Raw genomic sequence first — 27,339 nt, forward strand, 5'->3', positions numbered from 1 at the left:
AAAACTATATTCATCTTAATGAGAAATATAATCTAATAAACAAATGTTTGCATAACCAAAGACATGAAAACTGGTGGGAACATTGTATTTAGCTAGGATTTCATAAGGCCAGGAATGTCATTGAGAATAACAATAGACAATAGTTAATGTTGCTAGTTTAGGGATGAAGATAGTGAAGGTTCATCAATGTTAAGCATGTTTTTTTTAATTTGACGTGGAAACAATGTTTATTCAACCAGTGGGAGGCTTGTAAAAGCCCACAGGAAAGTGGAATGAGGAACTCTTCATTGAGACAATCATGAAACAGCAATCTGTGGGTGAGTTGTAGTGGATATTATAATATAAGGATCTGCTGGAGTCCAAGTCAAACCAAGATTCTTTATTTCTGAGCTCAGAGAGAACAACAGAGTTTGGTATTTGGTATTTTACTAGGATCCCCATTAGCTGTTGCAAAAGCAGCAGCTACCCCTCCTGCGGTCAACACAAAACATGACACATAATTGTCACGTCTCTCGTTGGAAGGCATGGACCAAAGCGCAGAGTGGTAAGTGTTCATGGTTTTTATTTAATCAAAAAACATTAGAACAAAATAACAAAGAGAAGAATGAACAGTTCTGTAAGACAAATCAACTATACAGAAAACAACTACCCAAAAAACACAGGTGGAAAAAGGCTGCCTAAGTATGATTCACAATTAGAGACAACGATAGACAGCTGCCTCCGATTGGGAACCACACTCCGCCAAAAACAAAGAAATAGAAAACATAGAAATAAAGAAACTGGAATTCCCACCTGAGTCACACCCCGGCCTAACCAAAATAGAGAATAATAACCTCTATGGCGTGACAATAATATAGAACATCAATAGACAAGAACAGCTCAAGGACAGAACTACATACATTTTGTAAAAGGCGCACGTAGCCTACATATCAATGCATATACACAAACTACCTAGGTCAAATAGGGGAGAGGTGTTGCTTTATCTGTTTTTTTTAAACCAGGTTTGCTATTTATTTGAGCAACATGAGATGGAAGGAAGTTCCATGCAATAAGGGCCCTATATAATACTGTACGCTTTCTTGAATTTGTTCTGGAATCTTGTGAACTGTGAAAAGACCCCCGGTGGCATGTCTGGTGGGATAAGTGTGTCAGAGATGTGTGTCATTTGACTTGTAAGAACTTTGATGATATCTGTACATTACAGGAACACCTGTGATGACAAAAGTACAATGATTCATGTTTTGCTTTAGCTTGAGATAAAGAATCAGTGGTAGACACCTTGCAAGTGCATGAAAAGGTCAACTGTACAAAGTCAGATGTCTGTGTGTTGAAACTATATTTTAGGTAACAGATGGATAAAGGGAACTAAGAGTTCCTGTTGATACTATGTTCCAGTCTTACTTACAGTCTTACATGACTAGGTAGTGGATTAATTTGGCTTCCCTCCAGGCCTGAAAACAAAGACTTTCCTCTAGGCTCATGTTAAAAATATGACAGATAGGAGTGGCTATAGAGTCAGCTACTGTCCTCAGTAGCTTTCCATCTAAGTTGTCAATGCCAGGAGGTTTGTCATTATTGATCGATACCAATTGTTCCACCTCTCCCACACTAACTTCACAACATTCAATACTTGGACTGCTTTTCTTTCATGATGTTTTATTACATCATTCTTTATATCATTGATCTTGGCTTCTTAATAAAGTAGGTTATTTTTGTTGAGTTTGGTCACATAATTTCTCAATTTGCAGTATGTAAGCCAGCCAGACTTATTAGCCACTCCTTTTGCCCCAACTCTTTCAAACATACAGTTTTTAAATTCTTCATCAATCCATGGAGCCTTAACAGTTCTAACAGTCAGTTTCTTAACAGGTACATGTTTATCAATAATTGGAAGAAGCAATTTCATATGGTAAAAACAGGTAAACACATTATAAGGCAATAATATAAGACAGCGGGAACACTGTGTATGTTCTCTGATGAATTGTAAGAAAAATGAAATGTGAAATATCAATATACACGCTAAGAGAAGTAATTTCTCTCTCCTGTGTGGATTCTCTAATGACGTTTAAGTGATTGTTATGAGTAATATGTTTTCCCAAAGTCTAACCTTCTGTAAAGCCTTCTCCTCTGTGTCTCATGTTCTTTCAGGCTTCCTAAATGGGCAAAAGCTTTGCACCCTGGGAGGAGTGGTAATGCATCTCACCTCTGTGTATTCTCTCGTGTTGTTTCAGGCTCCCTGACCGGTTAAAACACTTGCCACACTGGGAGCAGTGGTAAGGCTTCTCCCCTGTGTGTATTCTTTCATGTTTTTTCAGATCCCCTGACTGGCTGAAACACTTGCCACACTGGGAGCAGTAGAAAGGCTTCTCCCCTGTGTGTATTCTTTCATGTTTTTTCAGATCCCCTGACTGGGTGAAACACTTGCCACACTGGGAGCAGTGGTAAGGCTTCTCCCCTGTGTGTCTTCTCTCATGGTTTTTCAGATCCCCTGACTGGCTGAAACGCTTGCCACACTGGGAGCAGTAGAAAGGCTTCTCCCCTGTGTGTATTCTATCATGTTTTTTCAGATCCCTTGACTGGCTGAAACGCTTGCCACACTGGGAGCAGTAGAAAGGCTTCTCCCCTGTGTGTATTCTTTCATGTTTTTTCAGATCCCTTGACTGGCTGAAACGCTTGCCACACTGGGAGCAGTAGAAAGGCTTCTCCCCTGTGTGTATTCTTTCGTGGTCTTTCAGATGCCCTGACTGGTTAAAACACTTGCCACACTGGGAGCAGTGGTATGGCTTCTCCCCCGTGTGTACTAGCCCGTGTTGTTTCAGGGTCCCTAACCGCTTAAAACGCTTGCCACAGTCGGAGCAGTGGTAAGGCTTCTCCCCTGTGTGTACTAGCCCATGTTTTTTCAGGGTCCCTAACTGGTTAAAACACTTGCCACAGTGGGAGCAGTAGAAAGGCTTCTCCCCTGTGTGTATTCTATCATGTTTTTTCAGATCCCTTGACTGGCTGAAATGCTTGCCACATTGGGAGCAGTGGTATGGCTTCTCCCCTGTGTGTACTAGCCCGTGCCGTTTCAGGTTCCCTAACCGCTTAAAACACTTGCCACAGTAAGAGCACTGGTGTCTTCTTGCTGGTTTGGACATCCCTGGCTCTGGTTCCTCTGAGTCTGGTCTTTCTCCTGCCAAAGACAGTGTTTAAAAGAAAAATAGAGACCGAAAGAAACCTCCACATGATAAAACGGCCTTGCTCCGAGAGTAAATCCTAATCAGATCCCTCAATAACCTAAGGCCAGTTTTAACAATCTTAGTGTGATTTTAAAACAAATGTTGTAAAGTTTCCTGGTAATTACTGATAATGTTTACACTACTTATTTATTCATTCTGTTTTCGTCAGAACACAAAAAACGAAACAGTTCTAGAACACTCAAGACACAGACGTCACTGGATTCCAAATCGAGCAGGTAGTTCTAAATATATAACTTTAATAGCTGTATGATACAGAATGCGACCTACAGTCGTGGCCAAAAGTTTTGAGAATGAAAAATATTAATTTCCACAAAGTTTGCTGCTTCAGTGTCTTTAGACATTTTTTGTCAGATGTTACTATGGAATGCTGAAGTATAAATTACAAGCATTTCATAAGTGTCAAAGGCTTTTATTTACAATGACATGAAGTTGATGAGGTGTCAATATTTGCAGTGTTGACCCTTCTTTTTCAAGACCTCTGCAATCCGCCCTGGCATGCTGTCAATTAACTTCTGGGCCACATCCTGACTGATGGCAGCCCATTCTTGCATAATCAATGCTTGGATTTTGTCAGAATTTGTGGGTTTTTGTTTGTCCACCCGCCTCTTGATGATTGACCACAAGTTCTCAATTGGATTAAGGTCTGGGGAGTTTCCTGGCCATGGACCCAAAATATTTATGTTTTGTTACCCAAGCCACTTAATTATCACTTTTGCCTTATGGCAAGGTGCTCCATCATGCTGGAAAAGGCATTGTTCGTCACCAAACTGTACCTGGATGGTTGGGAGAAGTTGCTCTTCGAGGATGTGTTGGTACCATTCTTTATTCATGGCTGTGTTCTTAGGCAACATTGTGAGTGAGCCCACACCCTTGGCTGAGAAGCAACCCCACACATGAATGGTCTCAGCACAGGACTGACGGTTGCGCTCACCTTGTCTTCTCCGGACAAGCTTTTTTCCGGATGCCCCAAACAATCGGAAAGGGGATTCATCAGGGGAAATTACTTTACCCCAGTCCTCAGCAGTCCAATCCCTGTAACTTTTGCAGAATATCAGTCTGTCCCTGATGTTTTTCCTGGAGGGAAGTGGCTTCTTTGCTGTCCTTCTTGACACCAAAAGTCTTCGCTTCACTGTGCGTGCAGATGCACTCACACCTGCCTGCTGCCATTACTGAGCAAGCTCTGTACTGTTGGTGCCCCGATCCCGCAGCTGAATCAACTTTAGGAGACGGTCCTGGCACTTGCTAGAGTTTCTTGGGTGCCCTGAAGCCTTCTTCACAACAATTGAACCGCTCTCCTTGAAGTTCTTGATGATCCGATAAATGGTTGATTTAGGTGCAATCTTACTGGCAGCTATATCCTTGCCTGTGAAGCCCTTTTTATCCGTGGGTGACATATGAAGAACAATGATTCCAAGCACCACCCTCCTTTTGAAGCTTCCAGTTTTGGGGGGGGGGGGGGGGGGGGGGTTCAGTTCAATTGCATGGAAAAGAGGGACTTTGCAATTAATTGCAATTCATCTGAACACTCTTCATAACATTCTGGAGTATATGCAAATTGCCATCATACAAACTGAGGCAGCAGATTTGGTGAAATTAACATTTGTGTCATTCTCAAAACTTTTGGCCACGACTATACACACTTCCTTAAACATAACAGTAAATAAGTCATTTTAAGTGGAAGTCCAAAACTTGTTTTTACGTCTAAACCACCTGACAGGTGTGGCATATCAAGGAGCTGATTGAACAGCTTGATTATTACACAGGTGCACCTTGTGCCGGGGAAAATAAAAGGCCACTCTAAAATGTGCAGTTTTGTCACAATGCCACAGATGTCTCAGAGGGAGCGTGCAATTGGCTGACTGCAGGAATGTGCATTTTTATATTTTTGTTGGAGACAGACACAAAGCGTCGATAGGGTGGACACAGAGAAATTACAAGATTGTATTAATACTGTTTAGCCATCGAATAGCTTTGATGGGTACTCTCTCATCTGTGTCTATGGGACTGAGTTGGGCCTCTGGAGCTTGAGCTGACAATTGAATCATGACTTACTGATAAAAACCTACAGCCGGGTTGGGGGGTTAAAACAACATCAGGTGCAGATGACCACAGGATGAACCCAGGATGGCTTGTGATGCCCCCCAATCAGCATGGGAGGGGTGGAACCAGCCCTGACTAAGCATTTATAAGAGCTCTGTTTTTTATTCAAGGTTAATGTTCTCGGCAACACACTCAAGAGTGTGGGGTCAACAGCTTAATTATTGCAATAATTAATCAATATTAAATAAAAAATGATTGTTTGAAGAAATTAAAGTCTCTCTCAGTATACATGAATTTCCATGACAACGCCCGCTGCGTCAATTTCTTTTATTTAGACAGTCAAAATGTACAAAATTTGTGAACATCACAAGTGTCATGATATTTTGTGCAAAGATTTTGTACATTTTGACTATCACGAATGTCCTTGAAAGTTTGTGTAAAGTAAAAATAATTTGAGTAGATGTTGCTAAAAAATATAAAACAACATGTGAAGTGTTGGTCCCATGTTTCATGAAATAAAAGACCCCAGAATTTTTCCATAAGCAAAGAAGCTTATTTCTCAAAAATTTTGTGCACAAATTTGTTTACATTCCTGTTAGTGAACATTTCTCCTTTGCCAAGATAATTAATCCACCTGACAGGTGTGGCATGTAAATGTAAAGTCCATAGATTAGGGCCTAATTTATTCCTTTACAATGACTGACTAAAATTAACTGTAAATCGTTGAAATTGTTGTTTATATTTTGGTTCAGTATACACACACAGTGCATTCATTAAGGATCCAGACCCCTTCAACTTTTCCAAATGTTGTTACATTTCAGCATTATTCTAAAAATCTTAGTTTTTTCCCCCTCGTCAATCTAAACTCAGCAAAAAAAAGAAACATCCTCTCACTGTCAACTGCGTTTATTTTCAGCAAACTTAAGATCGATCCAACGGGTCCCAGACGTGCTCAATTGGATTGAGATCCTGGCTCTTTGCTGGCCATGGCAGAACACTGACATTCCGGTCTTGCAGGAAATCACACACAGAATGAGCAGTTTGGCTGGTGGCATTGTCATGCTGGAGGGTCATGTCAGGATGAGCCTGCAGGAAGGGTACCACGTGAGGGAGGAGGATGTCTTCCCTGTAACACACAGCGTTGAAATTGCCTGCAATGACAACAAGTTCAGTCTGATGATGCTGTGACACACCACCCCAGACCATGACTGCCCCTTCACCTCCAAATCGATCCCGCTCCAGAGTACAGGCCTCGTGTAATGCTCATTCCTTAGACAATAAACGCGAATCCGACCACCACCCCTGGAGACAAAACCGTGACTTGTCAGTGACTTGTCAGTGAAGAGCACTTTTTGCCAGTCTTGTCTGGTCCAGTGACGGTGGGTTTGTGCCCAGAGGCGACGTTGTTGCCGGTGATGTCTGGTGATGACCTGCCTTTACAAGCCCTCAGTCCAGCCTCTCTCAGCCTATTGCAGACAGTCTGAGAACTGATGGAGTGATTGTGCGTTCCTGGTGTAACTTGGGCAGTTGTTGCCATCCTGTACCTGTCCCGCAGGTGTGATGTTCGGTTGTACCGATCCGGGGCAGGTGTTATTACACTTGGTCTGGCACTGCGAGGACGATAAGCTGTCCATTCTGTCTCCCTGTAGCGCTGTCTTAGGCGTCTCACAGTACGGACATTGTAATTTATTGCCCTGGCCACATCTGCAGTCCTCATGCCTTCTTGCAGCATGCCTAAGGCACATTCATGCAGATGAGCAGGGACCCTGAGCATCTTTCTTTTGGTGTTTCCAGATTCAGTAGAAAGGCCACTTTAGAGTCCTAAGTTTTCATAACTGTAACCTTAATTGCCTACCGTCTGCAAGCTGTTTGTGTCTTAACGACCGTTCCACAGGTGCATGTTCATTAATTGTTTATGGTTCATTGAACAAGCACGGGAAACAGCGTTTAAACCTGTTAGGGATAGGGGACAGCATTTAAACCTGTTAGGGATAGGGGACAGCATTTTCACTTTGGATGAATTGCGTGCCCATAGTGAACTGCATCCTACTCTGTCCTAGATGCTAATATATGCATATTTTTATTACTATTGGATAGAAAACACTCTGACGTTCCTAAAACTGTTTGAATTATGTCTGTGAATATAACAGAACTCATAGGGCAGACAAACTTCCAAACAGGAAGTTGAAATTCTGGGGCTGGTCGAAATTCAAGTCATCGCCTATTCACATCCAAACAAGATATGGATCTGTTCGCACTTCCTACGCCTTCCACTAGATGTCAACAGTCAGTAGAACATGGAATGAAGCCTCTCGTGTGATGTGGGACTTGATGGAAGGGGAATGAGTCAGTGGTCTGTCAGAATGCCCGTTCCTGGTTGCGCACATGACTGTTGATATCGACAGCGTTCCATTACTCTGCAGACAAAAACGAATGCTCCGGTTGGAACGTTATTGGATATATATGAAAATAACATCCTGAAGATTGATTCTCTACATAGTTTGACCTGTTCATTGGACCAGCACCAGCTTTTGGATATGTGAACTAACCGTGCTAGCAAAAGTAGCTAATTGGACACTAGTAATGGACATTATGGAACAAAACAATGATTCATTGTGGAACTAGGATTCCTTGCACTGCATTCTGATGAAAGATCATCAAAGGTAAGGGAATATTTATGATGTAATTTCGTATTTCTGTTGACTCCAACATGGCGGAGAAATATATTTACTTCTGAGCATCGTCTCAGATTATTGAATGGTATGCTTTTTTCGTAACGTTTAAAAGAAATCTGACACAGCGGTTGCATTAAGAACCAGTGTATCTTTAATTATATGTAAAACATGCATCTTTCGTCAAAGTTTATGATGAGTATTTCTGTTATCTGGCGTAGCTCTCTGTAATTACGCTGGATATTTTGGAGGCATTTCTGAACATGGCGTCAATGTAAACCGAGATTTGTGGATATAAATATGCACATTATCGAACAAAACATTAATGTATTGAGTGTCATCTGATGAAGATTATCAAAGGTTAGTGATTAAACCCTTTACAATGAAGATCAGTGATGTTATTTGGAATTTTACGAATAATCTTCGAAAGACAAGGTTCTGAAAAAGATCCGTAATATTTTTTTGCTGAGTTTATTTTGTATATGTTTTATGAGTTGAAAGATGTTTTTTTTCTCAGACATAAATAAACAACTCCAGGTGAAAAGACAAAGGCCATAGCTGTAATAAAATAACAAATTAACTGGCAAAGCAGCAGAGCGAGGCCCGCATCCAGCAACGCCACGAGACACGTTTTGCAGCTGTTTCAGTACAGCACTACAAGGAGAGAGAGGGGGAGAGCAGCTGTTTCAGTACAGCACTACAGGGAGAGAGAGGGAGAGAGAGGGAGAGCAGCTGTTTCAGTACAGCACTACAGGGAGAGAGAATCCACGGGAAAAAAATCATTTTTGAATTTTTCATCTGAACTTTCGCCTGGACTTGCCCGCGCCTCGTGAGTTTGGATTTCTTTACCAAACACATTAACAAAAGGAGGTATTTGGACATAAATAATGGCCTTCATCAAACAAACAAAAATGTTTTTATTGTTTAACTGGGATTCCTGGGAGTGCATTCTGATGAAGATCAAAGGTAAGTGAATATTTATAACGCTATTTCTGTCTCCACAACATGGCGGGTATCTGCATGGCTTGTTGTTGTGTCTGAGCGCCATACTCAGATTATTGCATGGTTTGCTTTTTCCGTAAAGCTTTTTTGAAATCTGACACAGCGGTTGCATTAAGGAGAAGTATATCTATAATTCTGTGCATAATACTTGTATATTTTATTAAAGTTAATATGAGTATTTCTGTAAATTGATGTGGCTCTCTGAAAATTTGCCGGATGTTTTCTAGGCACAACATAACTGACCATAAAGCTCCAATGTAAACTGAGATTTTTGGATATAAATATGAACTTTTTTGAACAAAACATACATGTATTGTGTAACATGAAGTCCTATGAGTGCCATCTGATGAAGATCATCAAAGGTTAGTGATTAATTTTATCTCTATTTTTGCTTTTTGTGACTCCTCTCTTTGGCTGGAAAATGGCTGTGTGTGTTTTTGTGAAGAGGCTCTGACCTAACATAATTATATGGTGTGGTTTCGCTGTAAAGCTTTTTTGAAATCGGACATGATGGGGAGACTAACAACAGGCTAAGCTTTAATTTGGTGTATTGCACTTGTGAATGCATGAAAGTTACATATTTCTAAAAAATATTTTTGCATTTCGCCCTCTGCCGTTTCAGCGGAATGTTAGCCATAAGAAGTTAAGACTGCATAATGTTTCATCATTAGATGCTACAGTCCTCCTTTAAGACTCCATAATGTTTCATCATTAGATGCTACAGTTCTCCTTTAAGACTCCATAATGTTTAGAATGTGTCTGGAAGCGCTACTCTATTCTACTCTCATCCTTTCAGTTTTAATAATATTTAATAATAATTTCGTTATAATAGGTAATAACTAACTTTAATAACTAGGGTCAATACCTGCCTGGCGCTCCAACAAAATATTGATTTACCCCCCTCTAACAATACGCTACAGAATTAGCATAGTAGGCCATGTAATTTAAGGTAATCTGAAATATTTAGGACTAACTTATTCCTTGCCACCCATTCTGAAACTCACTGCAGCTCTTTGTTAAGTGTTGCTGTCATTTCAGTTTCCGTGGTAGCTGACGTGTACAGTGTTGAGTCATCCGCATACAGACACACACTGGCTTTACTCAAATGTCGTTGGCATGTCGTTGGTAAAGATGGAAAAAAGTCAGGTCATCATTTTTAAGGAAAAGTTTTTGTAAAACAAGCAGCTTACATTGGATCATCTTGAAACTCTCTCTCTAAAGCTAACTTTCATCAAGGTTTTATATGGTCTATTGGTTCCTCTCTAAGGCAAAATTTCATCAAGGTTTTATATGGTCTATTGGTGTCTCTCTAAATCTAACTTTTATCAAGGTTTTATATGGTCTATTGGTTTCTCTCTAAATCTAACTTTTATCAAGGTTTTATATGGTCTATTGGTTCCTCTCTAAATCTAACTTTCATCAAGGTTTTATATGGTCTATTGGTTCCTCTCTTTTCATTGGTAGAATCCTTTTCAGTGTTATGATATTCATAACATCCATATCCACCAGTCTATCTTCCTGTCAACTAACAGTACTCTGCTGGTTGTGCTGGTAACAGATACCAGGCCATCTTCCTGTCAACTAACAGAACTCTGCTGGTTGTCCTGGCAACAGATACCAGCCTATCTTCTTGTCAACTAACAGAACTCTGCTGGTTGTCCTGGTAACAGATACCAGTGGGCAGATCTATTAAATTTGTTCAAACTGAACTACAGCACTTACTTTGATGAGTCAAATCTGATCCTTTCTTCTCTTCTCCTCCTCTCACAGTTCCACTCAGCCCCGTTGTTTTCTTGCAGTCCACCAGCAGCACAGACAACCTCTTCATACCCAGCAGTAAGGCGCTACTGGGAGAGGCACGACATGGGGACTCCAGGAGGGAGGAAGGGCTAGCGTTTTCCTGGTAACCATAAAGAGGGGACACAGACACATATCATTATGGATGCTGATGCCAGTGTTGTCATGTAGTGCTTTACAGAAATCCAGCCTAGACCCAGAGAGAGCAAGCTGTATGCTAGACCAGACCAAGCTGTACCATCTGGTGTTCTGATCTGGAGAGACTCTTCTCTGCCTCGTCAGCAGGATCAGGATGTTGTTGATGCTCCCCAGAGGATCCACGATAGTCACGTCTCTCTCCTGTGTGAACGAGAACAGCAAACAGACGGTAAACTTATGACCGTCTATTACAATCAAGAGGCATGAATATGTAAAAAATGGCCACTTCCATCATGATTTTGTAAAATATTGTTTGTGTTGCAAATGTAAAGGGTCATTTCCACAAAATGGGTGCCTTTACATCCCTTTGATATTTTAAGTAGATTTTAAAAGCCTGTTATATTAGATGAGGTGAACTTTAATGTAGACCACATGGAGAATGAGAATTCAATACATCGAAGTCCCAAAAACATATGACCAATGGCAGATTGTCCCTTAAACAATTCCCACAGTACTGAACAACATATTCAAGTGTTGAACTGAAGTAGAATGCCCCTTTAAAACAATACATTATTTCAAGAACTACATAGTGTCCCTGTTTTTAAGACAGTACTCACTGGTGGTAGTCTGATCTTCAGCCTCCTCCGCTTTCACTCCCAAAACGTCTTCCTCCTTTTTTATTGAGATAGCCTCCTCTTCCTCTTTTACTCTAAAAGGTTCTTCCTCTTCTTTCACTACACTCTCTTCTTTCAATGTTATGGCATCTTCCTCGTTTTTGATTCTGAAAGCTGCTACCTCCTCCCCTTCCACTTTGACAACCTCTTTCCCATCTTCCTCTTTCACTGTAATATCATCCTCTTCTTCTTTCAATGTGATAGCCTCCTCTTCCTCCCTTTTCATCCTGAAAGCTTCTTCCTCTCCTTTCACCAGAGGTTCTTTCTCGGTCCAGCTTTGTGAGCTCATGTTCCGGTCGATTAGCCTAATGCAGTATCAATTTAGTAACACATTTGCTAATTTAACGAGCAAATGACGTTAAAAATGAACTAGTAGATGGGTAAACATAATTATATTCAAAACACTAAGAGTAATATACACAAGATTGGTCTAAAGAGCTTCAAAGACTCAACTTTATGTTCGCAAGCAAAGCAACACGTTGGTTGAATCAGAAGCCTTTTGTCGCTGTTGAAGAAGCCTCCAGTTCCGTCCACTAGATTATACGTCACGCAAGCAGCATCACCTGAAAGACTCATATCGCTCTCTGCTGACTGGAGTGGGTAACGCAGTTTGGAAAAATATTAATAACAATGTTTATTCTGGCAAGCCATGTCATGCGAAGAAATTTTAAAAGAAACAGATGTTATGTTTTCTCTTACTTGTTACAGCCAATACTTTACTCCAGGGCTGACCTGCCCGTTAGGTAGGATTAGGTGACAGATTAAAGAGTTTTCCATTTTTGTCATCGTTATTCTGAACCGACTGCCTGCAAGTCATTGTTAAATTAGCCTCAGTGATTTGTATTTTCCTTCAACTTTCTGAAGAGGAAACAGCCAGGAAATGCCCCTGTCTGAGTGCATTTGTCTACCACTATGTGTAGCTGTTAGCGATGATGCTAATGACAACCATCTTCTGGTTGATGGAAAAGCTTTCCCAAAAAACCTTGTCAATTAAATGTTAACTACAAAGTAGTGTATGCCTCCCTGGCAGAATGATACCATGACTATTAGCATCAATCCAGTGATTTTTCAGCAGACTCTGCAATCACATGTGTGCTACAGAGACACCACTAACCAAACAAGGCTCTTGCTGGTGTCACTTCAATTAAAGGGTATCTACACATAAAAATGAACATGTCTTAGATTTTTCTCAGACTTCAAACGTGTTCTCCTGATGTGGTTTAAGTATTGTTGTGGACTTAGAACATCCAATGTTGTTGTTTTCTATTAACAGTGTGATTTAGAGACAAAAACAGACAAACAGGGACAAATCAGAAACCTGGAAAAACTAAACAGAGAAAATGGAATTAGGTTCAATAAAACGGATTAGAAAGAGATGTTATATATAGATAGAGATGTTATAGAGCCATAAATATTCTATACATTTTCTCTCATTACTGTATTATCTAGGGATAGTGTAGAGTAACAGCTGTTTCCTGAAGTGACCTTTAACCTCCCTGCTCCTCAATACTTCTTCCACTGGATCAAAGCTTCAGCCAAGTAGGATACATGATAGTGGCAACACATGGAGTTGAGTTGGATATAGTCATGGTAGGATACATGATAGTGGCAACACATGGAGTTGAGTTGGATATAGTCATGGTAGGATACATGATAGTGACAACACATGGAGTAGGGTTGATATAGTCATGGTAGGATACAAAGAGCGGCAAGATGTTCTTTACAATTCGGCCATCAGATTTGCCACCAATGCTCCTTATTCGACACCTCACTGCACTCTATACTCTATAAACTGGTTATCTCTGTATACCAGTCGCCTGGTTTAATGCTTATTTATAAAACCCTCTTAGGCCTCACTCACCCCTATCTAAGATAACTACTGCAGCCCTCATCCTCCACATACAACACCCATTCTGCCAGTCACATTCTGTTAAAGGTCCCCAAAGCACACACATCCCTGGGTCGCTCCTCTTTTCAGTTCGCTGCAGCTAGCGATGGGAACAAGCTGCAAGAAACACTCAAACTGGACAGTTTTATCTCCATCTCTTCATTCAAGGACTCAATCATGTATTTAATATTACATAGTAAACTTTAACAATTGTAATATGTATGTTTAAATGACTGTACTAAATGTCTCTCTCTCTTTCTCTCTCCCCTTGGATGGGAATGTTAAGGGTTAAGAAGTTGTGAATCTAGGGGGCTTGCACACAGGGGAACTACATGGACACAAAATAATTAACAACCTGGCCCCCCAGGTGTCTTTGAAAACATCTGTTTTACTAACGTCCTAAACAGATAATAAATAAAAATAATAGATCTAGGGGGGTCCGGGGGATGTCTCAGTCTTTGAAAGGGTCATTGTACTCTAACTATGCTTCCTTTACTGATGACCTAAACAGATCACTTTTGACCTTTAAAAAATAGTTGTCAGCTATCCAGATATAATGGTTAAGAGGTTGTGAACCTAGAGGGGCCCTTGAACACATGTTGTGTTTAGGTACATATGTTTTCGGTTTATGAAGGAATAAATGATTGAGAGGATATAGAGCACAAAATAAAAGATAACTGTATTCTTGAATGATGTGCCCTTTACTAATGACTTAAACAGATCATTTTACCCCATTAATAACCTTTTACTGCAGGGGGCTAAATCAGGGGCCTTCAATGCTGCAGAAATGTTTTGGTACCCTTCCCCAGATCTGTGCCTCAACACAATCCTGTCTCGGAGCTCTATGGACAATTCCTTCCACCTCATGGCTTGGTTCTTGCTCTGACATGCACTGTCAACTGTGGAACCTTATATAGACACGTGTGTGCCTTTCCAAATCATGTCCAATCAATTGAATTTACCACAGGTGGACTCCAATTAAATTGTAGAAACATCTCAAGGATGATCAATAGAAACAGGATGCACCTGAGCTCAATTTCGAGTCTCAGTCAGCAAAGGGTCTGAATACTTATGTAAATAATTTTGTGTTTAATACATTTGCAAAACATTTATAAAAAAGCTTGTTTCTGCTTTGTCATTATGGGGTATTGTGATGTCATTATGGGGTATTGTGATGTCATTATGGGGTATTGTGATGTCATTATGGGGTATTTTGTGTAGATTGTTGAGGAAATGGTTTTATTTAATCCATTTTAGAATAAGACTAACGTAACAAAATTTGAAAAAAGTCAAGGGGTCTGAATACTTTCCAAAGAAACTGTAAGTGATTGAAAAGAGAGCATCATCGCTATATTCTAATTAAAATCATTGACCCATCGTAACGGCATTCATAGGAGGAAGGTGAGGACCAAGGTGCAGCGTGGTACATGTTCATATTATTTATTTGAAACTGAACACTAAAATGCAAAACAACAAAGAGAACAACCGAAACAGTTCTGTCAGGTGCAGATACACAAACAGAAAGCAACAACCCACAACTAACAGTGGGAAAACAGGCTACCTAAGTATGGTTCTCAATCAGAGACAACGAAAGACAGCTGTGATTGAGAACCATACCCGGCCAAAACATAGATATACAAAACCTAGACATGCAAACATAGAATGCCCACCCACATCACACCCTGAACAAACAAAAAATAAAAACATACAAAGCAATCTACGGTCAGGGCGTGACACCCATAAGAGAACACATGACCAAAGCCAGGCGTGACCCATATAGAATTAAAACAACATTATTCTTAATGAGAAATATAATCTAGTAAACAAATGTTTGCATAACCAAAGACATGAAAACTGGTGCGAACATTGTATTTAACTAGGATTTCATAACGCCAGGAAGGTCATTTAGACATCAGTTAATGTTGCTAGTTTAAGGATGAAGATAGTGAAGGTTCATCAATGTTAAAGATGTTTTTTAATTTGACGTGGAAACAACGTTTATTCAACCAGTGGGAGGCTTGTAAATGACCCCAGGAAAGTAAAACAAAGAAGTCTTCATTGAGACAATGATGAAACAGCAATCTGTGGAAGAGTTGAGGTGGATATTATAAAATAAGGATCTGCTGGAGTCCAAGTCAAACCAAGATTCTTTATTTCTGAGATCAGAGAGAATAACAGAGTTTGGTATTTTGTTAGGATGCCCATTAGATGTTGTAAAAGCAGCAGCTACTCTTCCTGGGGTCCACACAGAACATGACACGTAATAAAGCACATCAATAGACAAGAACAGCTCAAGGACAGAACTACATACATTTTGTAAAAGGCACACGTAGCCTACATATCAATGCATACACACAAACTTATATGGTATTAAAGTTAAGGGACATCAGCCTGGGCGGGGTGATCCTCAGTAGGGGATAAAAAGGGAAAACATGAGTGTCTTGCTTGCAAATTGCTGTAAGTGTAAACTCCGGGTTGCAATCCTTATTAAACAAACTAACCCCTGATCAAATAAGTTTTCCTGTGGTCTCTTCTGTGCACATAGGGCGGAATTCCCTCACAGACTATGCAAACAATTTGGGATTTTCAACACATTCATGTTTCTTATAAAAAGAAGTGATGCAGTCAGTCTCTCCTCAACTCTTGGCCAAGAGAGACCTAACCAAAATAGAGAATAAAAGCTATGGCCAGGGCGTGACAGCCGCTCTGTTCTGGGCCAGCTGCAGCTTAACTAGGTCTTTCCTTGCAGCACTGGACCACACGACTGGACAATAATCAAGATTAGACTAAACTAGAGCCTGCAGAACTTGCTTTGTGGAGAGTAGTGTCAAAAAAGCAGAGCATCTCTTTATTACGGATAGACCTCTCCCCATCTTTACAACCATTGAATCTATATGTTTTGACCATGACAGTTTACAATCTAAGGTAATGCCAAGTAATTTAGTCTCCTCAACTTGTTCAACAGCCACACAATTCATTCAGCTGAGGTCTAGAACTTGAGGAATGTTTTGTACCAAATACAATGCTCTTAGGTTTAGAGATGTTCAGGACCAGTTTATTACTGGCCACGCATTCCAAAACAGACTGCAACTCTTTGTTAAGGGTTTCAGTGACTTCATTAGCTGTGGTTGCTGGTGCTTATATAGTTGAATCATCAGCATACATCAGCATAGCATGTGTATGCTTTGTTTAATGCCAGTGGCAGGCCATTGGTAAAAATAGAAAAGAGTAGAGGGCCTAGAGAGCTGCCCTGCGGTACATCACACTTCATATGTTTGACATTAGAGAAGCTTCCATTAAAAACCCTCTGAGTTCTATTAGATAGATAGCTCTGAATCCACATTATGGCAGAGGTTGAAAAGCCATAGCACAAACATTCTTAAACAACAGGTTTTGGTCAATAATATCAAAGGCTGCACTGAAATCTAACAATAGAGCTCCCACAATCTTCTTGTTATCAATTTCTCTCAACCAATCATCAGTCATTTGTGTCAGTGCAGTACATGTTGAGTGCCCTTCTCTATAAGCTTGCTGAAAGTATGTTGTTCATTTGTTTACAGAAATACAGCATTGTATTTGTTCAAACACAATTTTTTCCAACAGTTTGCTAAGAGCTGGCAGCAAGCTTATAGGTCTGCCGTTAGAACCAGTAAAGGCCGCTTTACCACTCTTGGGTAGTGGAATTACTTCGGCTTCCCTCCAGGCCTGAGGACAAAGACTTTCCTATAGGCTCATATTAAAAATATGACAGATAGGAGTGGCTATAGAGTCAGCTACTGTCCTCAGTAGCTTTCCATCTAAGTTGTCAATGCCAGGAGGTTTGTCATTATTGATCGCTAACAATTTTTCCACCTCTCCCACACTAACTTTACAAAATTCGATACTTGCACTGCTTTTCTTTCATGATGTAGGTAAACACATTATCAGTCAACACTATAAGACAATGGGAGCACTGTGCATGTTCTCTGATGAGTTGTGAGTCAATGAGATGTGAAATATCAATATACATGCTAAGAGAAGTAATTTCTCTCTCCTGTGTGGATTCTCTAATGACGTTTAAGTGATTGTTATAAGTAATATGTTTTCCCAAAATCGAATCTTCTGTAAAGCCTTCTCCTCTGTGTCTCATGTTCTTTCAGGCTTCCTAAATGGGCAAATGTTTTGCACCCTGGGAGCAGTGGTAAGGCTTCTTCCCTGTGTGTATTCTCTCATGTTGTTTCAGGCCCCCTGACCCGTTGAAACACTTGCCACACTGGGAGCAGTGGTAAGGCTTCTCCCCCGTGTGTATTCTCTCATGTTGTTTCAGGTCCCATAACCAGTAACAACCCTTTCCACAGTAGGAGCAGTGGTAAGGCTTCTCTCCTGTGTGTATTCTTTCATGTTTTTTCAGATAAACTGACCCTTTGAAACACTTTCCACACTGGGAGCAGTGGTAAGGCTTCTCCCCTGTGTGTATTAGCTCATGAGTTTTCAGGTGTCCTGATTGGTTGAAACACTTTCCACACTGGGAGCAGCGGTAAGGCTTCTCCCCTGTGTGTATTAGCTCATGAGTTTTCAGGTGTCCTGACCGGCTGAAACACTTTCCACACTGCGAGCAGTGGTAAGGCTTCTCCCCAGTGTGTATTCTCTCATGCGGTTTCAGGTCCCCTAACCAGTTACAACCCTTTCCACAGTAGGAGCACTGATGTCTTCTTGCTGGTTTGGACGTCCCTCGCTCTGGTTCCACTGAGTCTGGTCTTTCTCCTGCCAAAGACAGTGTGTTTTTTAAAATAGGGACCCGAATGAAACCTCCACATGATAAAACGGCCTTGCTACGAGGGTAAATCCTAATCAGATCCCTCAATAACCTAAGGCCAGTTTTAACAATCTTAGTGTGATTTTAAAACAAATGTTGTAGAGTTTCCTGGTAATTACTGATCATGTTTACACTACTTATTTATTCATTCTGAATATGAATATACACTGCTCAAAAAAATTACGGGAACACTAAAATAACACATCCTAGATCTGAATGAATGAAATATTCTTATTAAATACTTTTTTCTTTACATAGTTGAATGTGCCGACAACAAAATCACACAAAAATCAATGGAAATCAAATTTATCCAACCATGGACGTCTGGATTTGGAGTCACACTCAAAATTAAAGTGGAAAACCACACTACAGGCTGATCCAACTTTGATGTAATTTCCTTAAAACAAGTCAAAATGAGGTGCAGTAGTGTGTGTGGCCTCCACGTGCCTGTATGACCTCCCTACAACGCCTGGGCATGCTCCTGATGAGGTGTCAATCAATGTTGCTTCCAAAGTGGACAGTTTGATTTCACAGAAGTGTGATTGACTTGGAGTTACATTGTGTTGTTTCAGTGTTCCCTCTATTTTTTTGAGCAGTGTTTAAAAATATTCCAATCGAGCAGATAGTTCTAAATATATAACTTTCCTAAATTTTCTGCTTCAGTGTCTTTAGATATTTTAGTCAGATGTTACTATGGAATACTGAAGTATAATTACAAGCATTTCATAAGTGTCAAAGGCTTTTATTTACAATGACATGAAGTTGATGAGGTGTCAATATTTGCAGTGCTGACCCTTCTTTTTCAAGACCTCTGCAATCCGCCCTGGCATGCTGTCAATTAACTTCTGGGCCACATCCTGACTGACGGCAGCCCATTCTTGCATAATAAATGCTTGGAGTTTGTCAGAATTTGTGGGTTTTTGTTTGTCCAGCCGCCTCTTGATGATTGACCACAAGTTCTCAATGGGATTAAGGCTACACCTGAGCCTACACCCTTGGCTGAGAAGCAAACGCACACATGAATGGTCTCAGAATGCTTTACTGCAATTCATCTGAACACTCTTCATAACATTCTGGAGTATATGCAAATTGCCATCATACAAACTGAGGCAGCAGACTTTGTGAAAATTAACATTTGTGTCATTCTCAAAACTTTTGGCCACGACTGTACACACTTCCTTAAACACAAAGTAAGTATATAAGTAATTTTAAGTGGAAGTCCAAAACTTGTTTTTACGTTGAAGACACAAAGCACATCAGTAAAATCTCTCAGTTGTTGAAAGGGTTCGACACCTGCTGTTAAAATGGCCCAATTTATTATTTAGACGTTCACAGGTTTTCAACATTTTGATTATCACTGACGTCATATTTTGTAAAGTAAAAAATAAGGTGAAATATTTGTAAAGATGTTCCTAAAACTGATAGTAACTGCAATAAGCAAATTATAAACGCAACATGTAAAGTGTTGGATGTTTAATCAGCTGAAAAAAAAGGATTGCAGAATTTTTTACATCCCTGCTTGTTTACATTTATTCTCTGCCAAGATAATCCATCCACCTGACAGGTGTGGCATATCAAGAAGCTGATTGAACAGCTTGATTATTACACAGGTGCACCTTGTGCTGGGGAAAATAAAAGGCCACTAAAATGTGCAGTTTTGTCACACAACAATGCCACAGATGTCTCAGAGGGAGCGTGCAATTGGCATGCTAACTGCAGGAATGTCCATTTTTATATATTTTTTTACATTGGAGACAGACACAAAGCACATCAGTAACATATCCCTGTTGACGATAGGGTGGACACAGAGAAATTACAAGATTGTATTAATACTGTTTAGCCATCGAATAGCTTTGATGGGTACTCTCTCATCTGTGTCTATGGGACTGAGTTGGGCCTCTGGAGCTTGAGCTGACAATTGATTATTACACAGGTGCACCTTGTGCTGGGGAGAATAAAAGGCCACACTAAAATATGCAGTTCTGTCACACAACACAATGCCACAGATGTCTCAAGTTTTGAGGGAGCGGGCAATTGGCATGTTGACTGCAGGAATATCCACTAGAGCGGTTACCAGATAATTGAATGTTCAATTCTCTGCCCGAAGCCGCCTCCAACGTCATTTTAGAGAATTTGGCAGTACATCCAACTGGCCTCACAACCATAGACCACATATGACGAACAACACCAGCCCAGGACCTCCACATCGTCTGAGACCAGCCACCCGAGTTTTATTTCTATTTGTAATGAAGCCCGTTTGTGGGGAAAAACAAATCCTGATTGGCTGGGCCTGGCTCCGCAATGGGTGGGCTTATGCCCTCCAGGGCCCACCAATGGCTGCGCCCCTGCCCAGTCATGTAAAGTCCATAGATGAGGGCCTGATTTATTTATTTACAATGACTGACTTATATGAGCTGTAAATCGTTGAAATTGCTGTTTATATTTTGGTTCAGTATACACACAGACACAGTGCATTCGTTAAGTATACAGACCCCTTCACCGTTTCCATATTTTGTTAAATAGGAAGTGGAAAATCCGAGGTTTGTAGTTTTTCAACTCAGCCCCTATTGAAGATACAGTGGGATATTGGTTATGTTGCACTTCCTAATGCTTCCACTAGATGTCAACCTTCTTTAGAACTTTGTTTGATGCTTCTACTGAGGGGGGGCTGAATGAGAGGGGAATGAGTCAGAGGTCTGGCAAAGTGCCTTGGTCTCGTGACACGCGGTCATGAGAGAGTTACAGACAATGGAATTCTCCGGTTGGAACATTATTGAACTTTTATGATAAAAACATCTTAAAGATGGATTCTATATATCGTTTGATATGTTTATACGACCAGTAATATAACTTTTTGAAATTTGCATCCGATCTTTCCGCAGGAAGTTGCACGCACGTTTCGATTTGTTCACCAAACGCTAACAAAAGGAGGTATATGGACATAAATTATGAACTTTATCGAACAAATCAAACATTTATTGTGGAACTGGGATTCCTGGGAGTGCATTCTGATTAAGATCATCAAAGGTAAGTGAATATTTATAATGCTATTTCTGACTAATGTTGACTGCGCAACATGGCGGATATTTCTTTGGCTGGTTTAGGCTCTGAGCTCCGTACTCAGATTATTGCATGGTATGCTTTTTCCGTAAAGTTTTTTTAAAATCTGACACAGCGGTTGCATTAAGGAGAAGTTTATCTAAAGTTCCATGCATAACACTTGTATTTTCATCAACATTTATAACGAGTATTTCTGTAAATTGATGTGGCATGTTTTGGAACTACTGAACATAACACACACCAATGTAAAATGAGATTTTTGGATATTAATATGCACTTTATCGAACAAAACACACATGTATTGTGTAACATGAAGTCCTGTGAGTGTCATCTGATGAAGATCATCAAAGGTTAGTGATACATTTTTATCTCTATTTGTGCTTTTTGTGACTCCTCTTTGGCTGGAAAAATGGCTGGGTTTTTCTGTGACTTGGTGGTGACCTAACATAATCGTTTGTGGAGCTTTCGCTGTGAAGCATTTTTGAAATCAGACACTGTGGCTGGATGAACGAGACTTATCTTTAAAATGGTGCCTAATGCTTGAATGTTTGAGAAATTTGATTTATGAGATTTCTGTTGATTTGTATTTGGCGCCCTGCAATTTCATTGGCTGTTGGCGGCAGAACCCCGTTCCCATACAGGTTAAGACTACATAATATTTCATCATTAGATGCTACAGTCCTCCTTTAAGACTCCATAATGTTTCATCATTAGATGCTACAGTCCTCCTTTAAGACTCCATAATGTTTCATCATTAGATGTTTACAGTCCTCCTTTAAGACTCCATAATGTTTCATCATTAGATGCTACAGTCCTCCTTTAAGACTCCATAATGTTTCGTCATTAGATGTTTACAGTCCTCCTTTAAGACTCCATAATGTTTCATCATTAGATGCTACAGTCCTCCTTTAAGACTCCATAATGTTTCATCATTAGATGCTACAGTCCTCTTTTAAGACTCCATAATGTTTCATCATTAGATGCTACAGTCCTCTTTTAAGACTCCATAATGTTTCATCATTAGATGCTACAGTCCTCCTTTAAGACTCCATAATGTTTCATCATTAGATGTTACAGTCCTCCTTTAAGACTCCATAATGTTTCATCATTAGATGCTACAGTCCTCCTTTAAGACTCCATAATGTTTCATCATTAGATGCTACAGTCCTCCTTTAAGACTCCATAATGTTTCATCATTAGATGCTACAGTCCTCCTTTAAGACTCCATAATGTTTCATCATTAGATGCTACAGTCCTCCTTTAAGACTCCATAATGTTTCATCATTAGATGCTACAGTCCTCTTTTAAGACTCCATAATGTTTCATCATTAGATGCTACAGTCCTCCTTTAAGACTCCATAATGTTTCATCATTAGATGTTACAGTCCTCCTTTAAGACTCCATAATGTTTCATCATTAGATGCTACAGTCCTCCTTTAAGACTCCATAATGTTTCATCATTAGATGCTACAGTCCTCCTTTAAGACTCCATAATGTTTCATCATTAGATGCTACAGTCCTCTTTTAAGACTCCATAATGTTTCATCATTAGATGCTACAGTCCTCTTTTAAGACTCCATAATGTTTCATCATTAGATGCTACAGTCCTCCTTTAAGACTCCATAATGTTTCATCATTAGATGCTACAGTCCTCCTTTAAGACTCCATAATGTTTCATCATTAGATGCTACAGTCCTCTTTTAAGACTCCATAATGTTTCATCATTAGGTGCTACAGTCCTCTTTTAAGACTCCATGTTTAGAATGTGTCTGGAAGCGCTACTCTATTCTACTCTCATCCTTTCAGTTTTAATAATATTTAATAATAATTTCGTTATAATAGGTAATAACTAACTTTAATAACTAGGGTCAATACCTGCCTGGCGCTCCAACAAAATATTTATTTACCCCCCTCTAACAATACGCTACAGAATTAGCATAGTAGGCCATGTAATTTAAGGTAATCTGAAATATTTAGGACTAACTTATTCCTTGACACCCATTCTGAAACTCACTGCAGCTCTTTGTAAGTGTTGCTGTCATTTCAGTTTCCGTGGTAGCTGACGTGTACAGTGTTGGGTCATCCGCATACAGACACACTGGCTTTACTCAAATGTCGTTGGCATGTCATTGGTAAAGATTGAAAAAGGTAGGTGCCAAACAGCTGCCCCGGGGAATTCCTGATTCTACCTTGATTTTGTTGTACAGGCTTCCATTAAAGAACACTCTTTGTGTTCCGTTAGACAGGTAGCTCTGGGGCGGCAGGTAGCCTAGTGGTTAGAGCAGGAGGCCAGTAACCAAAAGGTTGCTGGATCTTATCCCCGAGTTGACAAGGTAAAAGTCTGTCGTTCTGCCCCTGAACAAGGCAGTCCTAGGCCGTCATTGAAAATAAGAATTTAACCGACTTGCCTAGTTAAATAAAGGTTAGCTTTTTTTTGAACTCTTTATCCACAATATAGCAGGGGGTGTAAAGCCATACGTTTTTTCAGCAGCAGACTACGATCGATAATGTCAAAAGCCGCACTGAAGTCTAACAAAACAGCCCAAACAATATTTTTATCGTCATCAATTTCTCTCAGCCAATCAGTCATTTTCAAGTGCTGTGTTTATTGAATGTCCTTCCCTATAAACCTGATCACAGCTTTCCTCGGTATTAGTTAATTAATTAACAGTGTCTAGAGTTTAGTTTGCCTGTTCAACAGTCTTGTAAAGATAGGGGGGTTGACTGGGACAGGCAATGTAATATCCATAATGTTTTAAGGATACGTTTTTGTAAAACAAGCACCTTACATTGGATCATCTTGAAATGTTCTCTCTAAAGCTAACTTTCATCAAGGTTTTATATGGTCTATTGGTTCCTCTCTAAATCTAACTTTCATCAAGGTTTTATATGGTCTATTGGTTTCTCTCTTTTCATTGGCAGAATCATTTTTCAGTGTTATGATATTCATAACATCCATATCCACCAGTCTATCTTCTTGTCAACTAACAGAACTCCACTAGTTGTCCTGGTAACAGATACCAGTGGGCAGATCTGTTGTATTTGTTCAAACTAAACTACAGCACTTACTTTGATTCAAATCTGATCCTTTCATCTCTTCTCCTCCTCTCACAGTTCCACTCAGCCCCGTTGTTTTCCTGCAGTCCACCAGCAGCACAGACAACCTCTTCATACCCAGTAGTAAGGTGCTACCGGGAGAGGTACGATACAGGGACTCCGGGAGGGAGGAAGGGCTAGCGTTGTCCTGGAACCATAAAGAGGGGACACAGACACATATCATTATGGATGCTGATGTCACTGTTGTCATAAAGTACAGAAACCCAGCCCAAGCCGATAAAGCAAGCTGTATGCTAGACCAGACCAAGCTGTACCATCTGGTGTTCTGATCTGGAGAGACTCTTCTCTGCCTCGTCAGCATCAGGATGTTGTTGAGGCTCCCCAGAGGATCCACGAAAGTCATGTCTCTCTCCTGTGTGAATGAGAACATCAAACAGGTGGTAAACTTATGATCTTCTATTGCAATCACAGAGTCTTACAAGAGGCATGAATGTCTAAAAAGAGCCTAAAATGCCCACTTTCATCTTGATTTCATAACAAAAATATTTGTGATGCAAATGTAAAAGGGTTGTTCCACAAAATGGGTGCCTTTTTTATATTTTAAGTAGAATATACGCACCAATATTGAATTTTAAAAGACTGTTATACTAGATGAGGGGAACTTTAATGTCGACCACATGGAGAATTCAATACATCTAATTGAAAAGTCCCAAAAGTATATGAACCAATGGCAGATCGACCATTTAACAATTCCTACAGTAAGAATGCCCATTAAAACCCCCACATTAGTTCAACAACTGCATAGTTTGTGTCCCTGTTTTTAAGACCGTACTCACTGGTGTCAATCGGATCTTCTGTCTCCTCCTTTTTCACTCTCAAAACGTCTTCATCCCTCACGTTTATTAAGATAGCATCCTCTTCCTCTCTGAAAGGTTCTTTCTCTTCTTTCACTATAACAGCCTCCTCTTCCTCCTTTTTCATTCTGAAAGATTCTTTCTCCAAACAGCAGACCTCCGCTTCATTAGCAAGGGAGGAGTAGTTCAGTGAGCTCATGGTCAGGGATGTTAGCTAGCTAGCTAGCTAGCATTAGCGACTAGCCTAGTGCTAACCTCAGTATCAATCTTTAACAAGTTTGCAAATTGAACAAGCACATTAGGTTAAAGTTCACCAGTAGATACGTCAACCGAAATTTGTCTAAAACACTGAGATTAGCTAATGTACAATAACATGGTCTAAAGAATCAATCTTTCAGTTTTATGTTGTCTAGCAGGCTACCGAGGTGGTTGAAAGAGTTGGCGCCTCGTTGTTCTTGAAGAAGCGTCCCGTCCAGTCCATTAAACGTCACGCAAGAAGCATCACCTGAAAGACGCACATCGCCATCTACTGGCTGGAGTGGGTAACGCAGTTTGGAAACAATAGGTACTACACTTTTTGTGATGGAAAGAACGTCATAATAATATAACAATAAGCAGATATATTTTCTCTTCTGTCTTACAAATAATACTTTCCTGTACACAGACGTAGAAGCTTAAAATGAATATGTGGATGATGAATAAATACTTATACGAATAGGTAGTGTTTTAAAACACATTTGTGTTAATACTCTGTTCATTTTTCACATTTGTTTTTAATAGATGTGACCATACTTTTCCCTTAAAGCCACGCTCTATTCGATACAAATCATACTGTAAACAATAGAGCAAATGCATCACATGCAACAGAATCGTCTGAATGAATTCACCCCTGATGATGCGTAAACACAGTTCACTTTCACAACTGCCACGTTGTATTTCCTCTCACATCAATTCGCTCACCTTTTCCCTTCGCTTGTGGACGTCAATGCACAACACATCAGCTGTAGGTGACCAGGAGTTAAAACCTTTCCAAACCAAACCATTTCATATCTGCTACACACAGCCTACATCGTTGTCACCATATTAGCTAAAGTCAACACAGCTAATATAAGTAACTTGTTAGTAAACCTGCTACAATCATGACAGAGCTCCTCTGTGGAGATGCTACATGTTTCATCATTAGATGCTACAGTCCTTCAACAATGGATGTCATATGAATCTTTACCACTTGGATCTGTAATAGGAGTAGTATTTTTCCTCGACTCACCTGTGTCCCCGCACATTGACTCTGTTCCGGTACCTCCTGTATATACCCTCTACATTGACTCTGTTCCGGTACCTCCTGTATATACCCTCCACATTGACTCTGTTCCGGTACCTCCTGTATATAGCCTCCACATTGACTCTGTTCCGGTACCTCCTGTATATAGCCTCCACATTGACTATGTACCGGTACATCCTGTATGTCTCTCTCAAATGTCAATATGCCTTGTATACTGTCGTTCATGTTAGTTATCATTGTTTTAGTTTACAATGGAGCCCCTAGTTCCACTCTTCATACCCCTGATACCTGCTTTGTCCCACCTCCCACACATGCGGTGACCTCACCCATTACAACCAGCATGTCCAGAGATACAACCTCTCTTATCATCACCCAGTGCCTGGGCTTACCTCTGCTGTACCCGCACCCCACCATACCCCTGTCTGCACATTATGCCCTGAATATATTCTACCATGCCCAGAAATCTGCTCCTTTTATTCTTTGTCCCCAACGCTCTAGGCGACCAGTTTTGATAGCCTTTAGCCACACCCTCATACTACTCCTCCTCTGTTCCGCGGGTGATGTGGAGGTAAACCCAGGCCCTGCATGTCCCCAGGCACCCTCATTTGTTGACTTCTGTGATCGAAAAAGCCTTGGTTTCATGCATGTCAACATCAGAAGCCTCCTCCCTAAGTTTGTTTTACTCACTGCTTTAGCACACCCTTGATGTCCTTGTCGTGTCTGAATCCTGGCTCAGGAAGGCCACCAAAAATTCTGAGATTTCCATACCCAACTATAACATTTTCCGTCAAGATAGAACTGCCAAAGGGGGAGGAGTTGCAGTCTACTGCAGAGATAGCCT

General features: G+C 40.3%; 1 protein-coding gene and 1 pseudogene across 1 annotated transcript; both read right to left on the reverse strand.

Moving 5' to 3' along the window:
• Window positions 1-1,780: 1,780 nt before the first annotated feature.
• LOC118938507 overlaps window positions 1,781-27,339 on the reverse strand; it is a 39,120-nt pseudogene continuing 13,561 nt past the window's right edge.
• LOC118938413 (zinc finger protein 436-like) lies at window positions 17,233-25,690 on the reverse strand. The gene is made up of 4 exons (XM_036942284.1): window positions 25,199-25,690; window positions 24,677-24,774; window positions 24,375-24,549; window positions 17,233-18,193 (listed from the first exon to the last, which is right to left on the reverse strand). Exons 1-4 carry the CDS (start codon window positions 25,413-25,415, stop codon window positions 17,595-17,597), a joined length of 1,089 nt encoding a protein of 362 aa, XP_036798179.1. The 5' UTR covers window positions 25,416-25,690; the 3' UTR covers window positions 17,233-17,594.

Source organism: Oncorhynchus mykiss, chromosome 13 (assembly GCF_013265735.2).
Source record: "Oncorhynchus mykiss isolate Arlee chromosome 13, USDA_OmykA_1.1, whole genome shotgun sequence".
In the NCBI taxonomy this organism is placed as follows: Eukaryota; Metazoa; Chordata; class Actinopteri; order Salmoniformes; family Salmonidae; genus Oncorhynchus; species Oncorhynchus mykiss.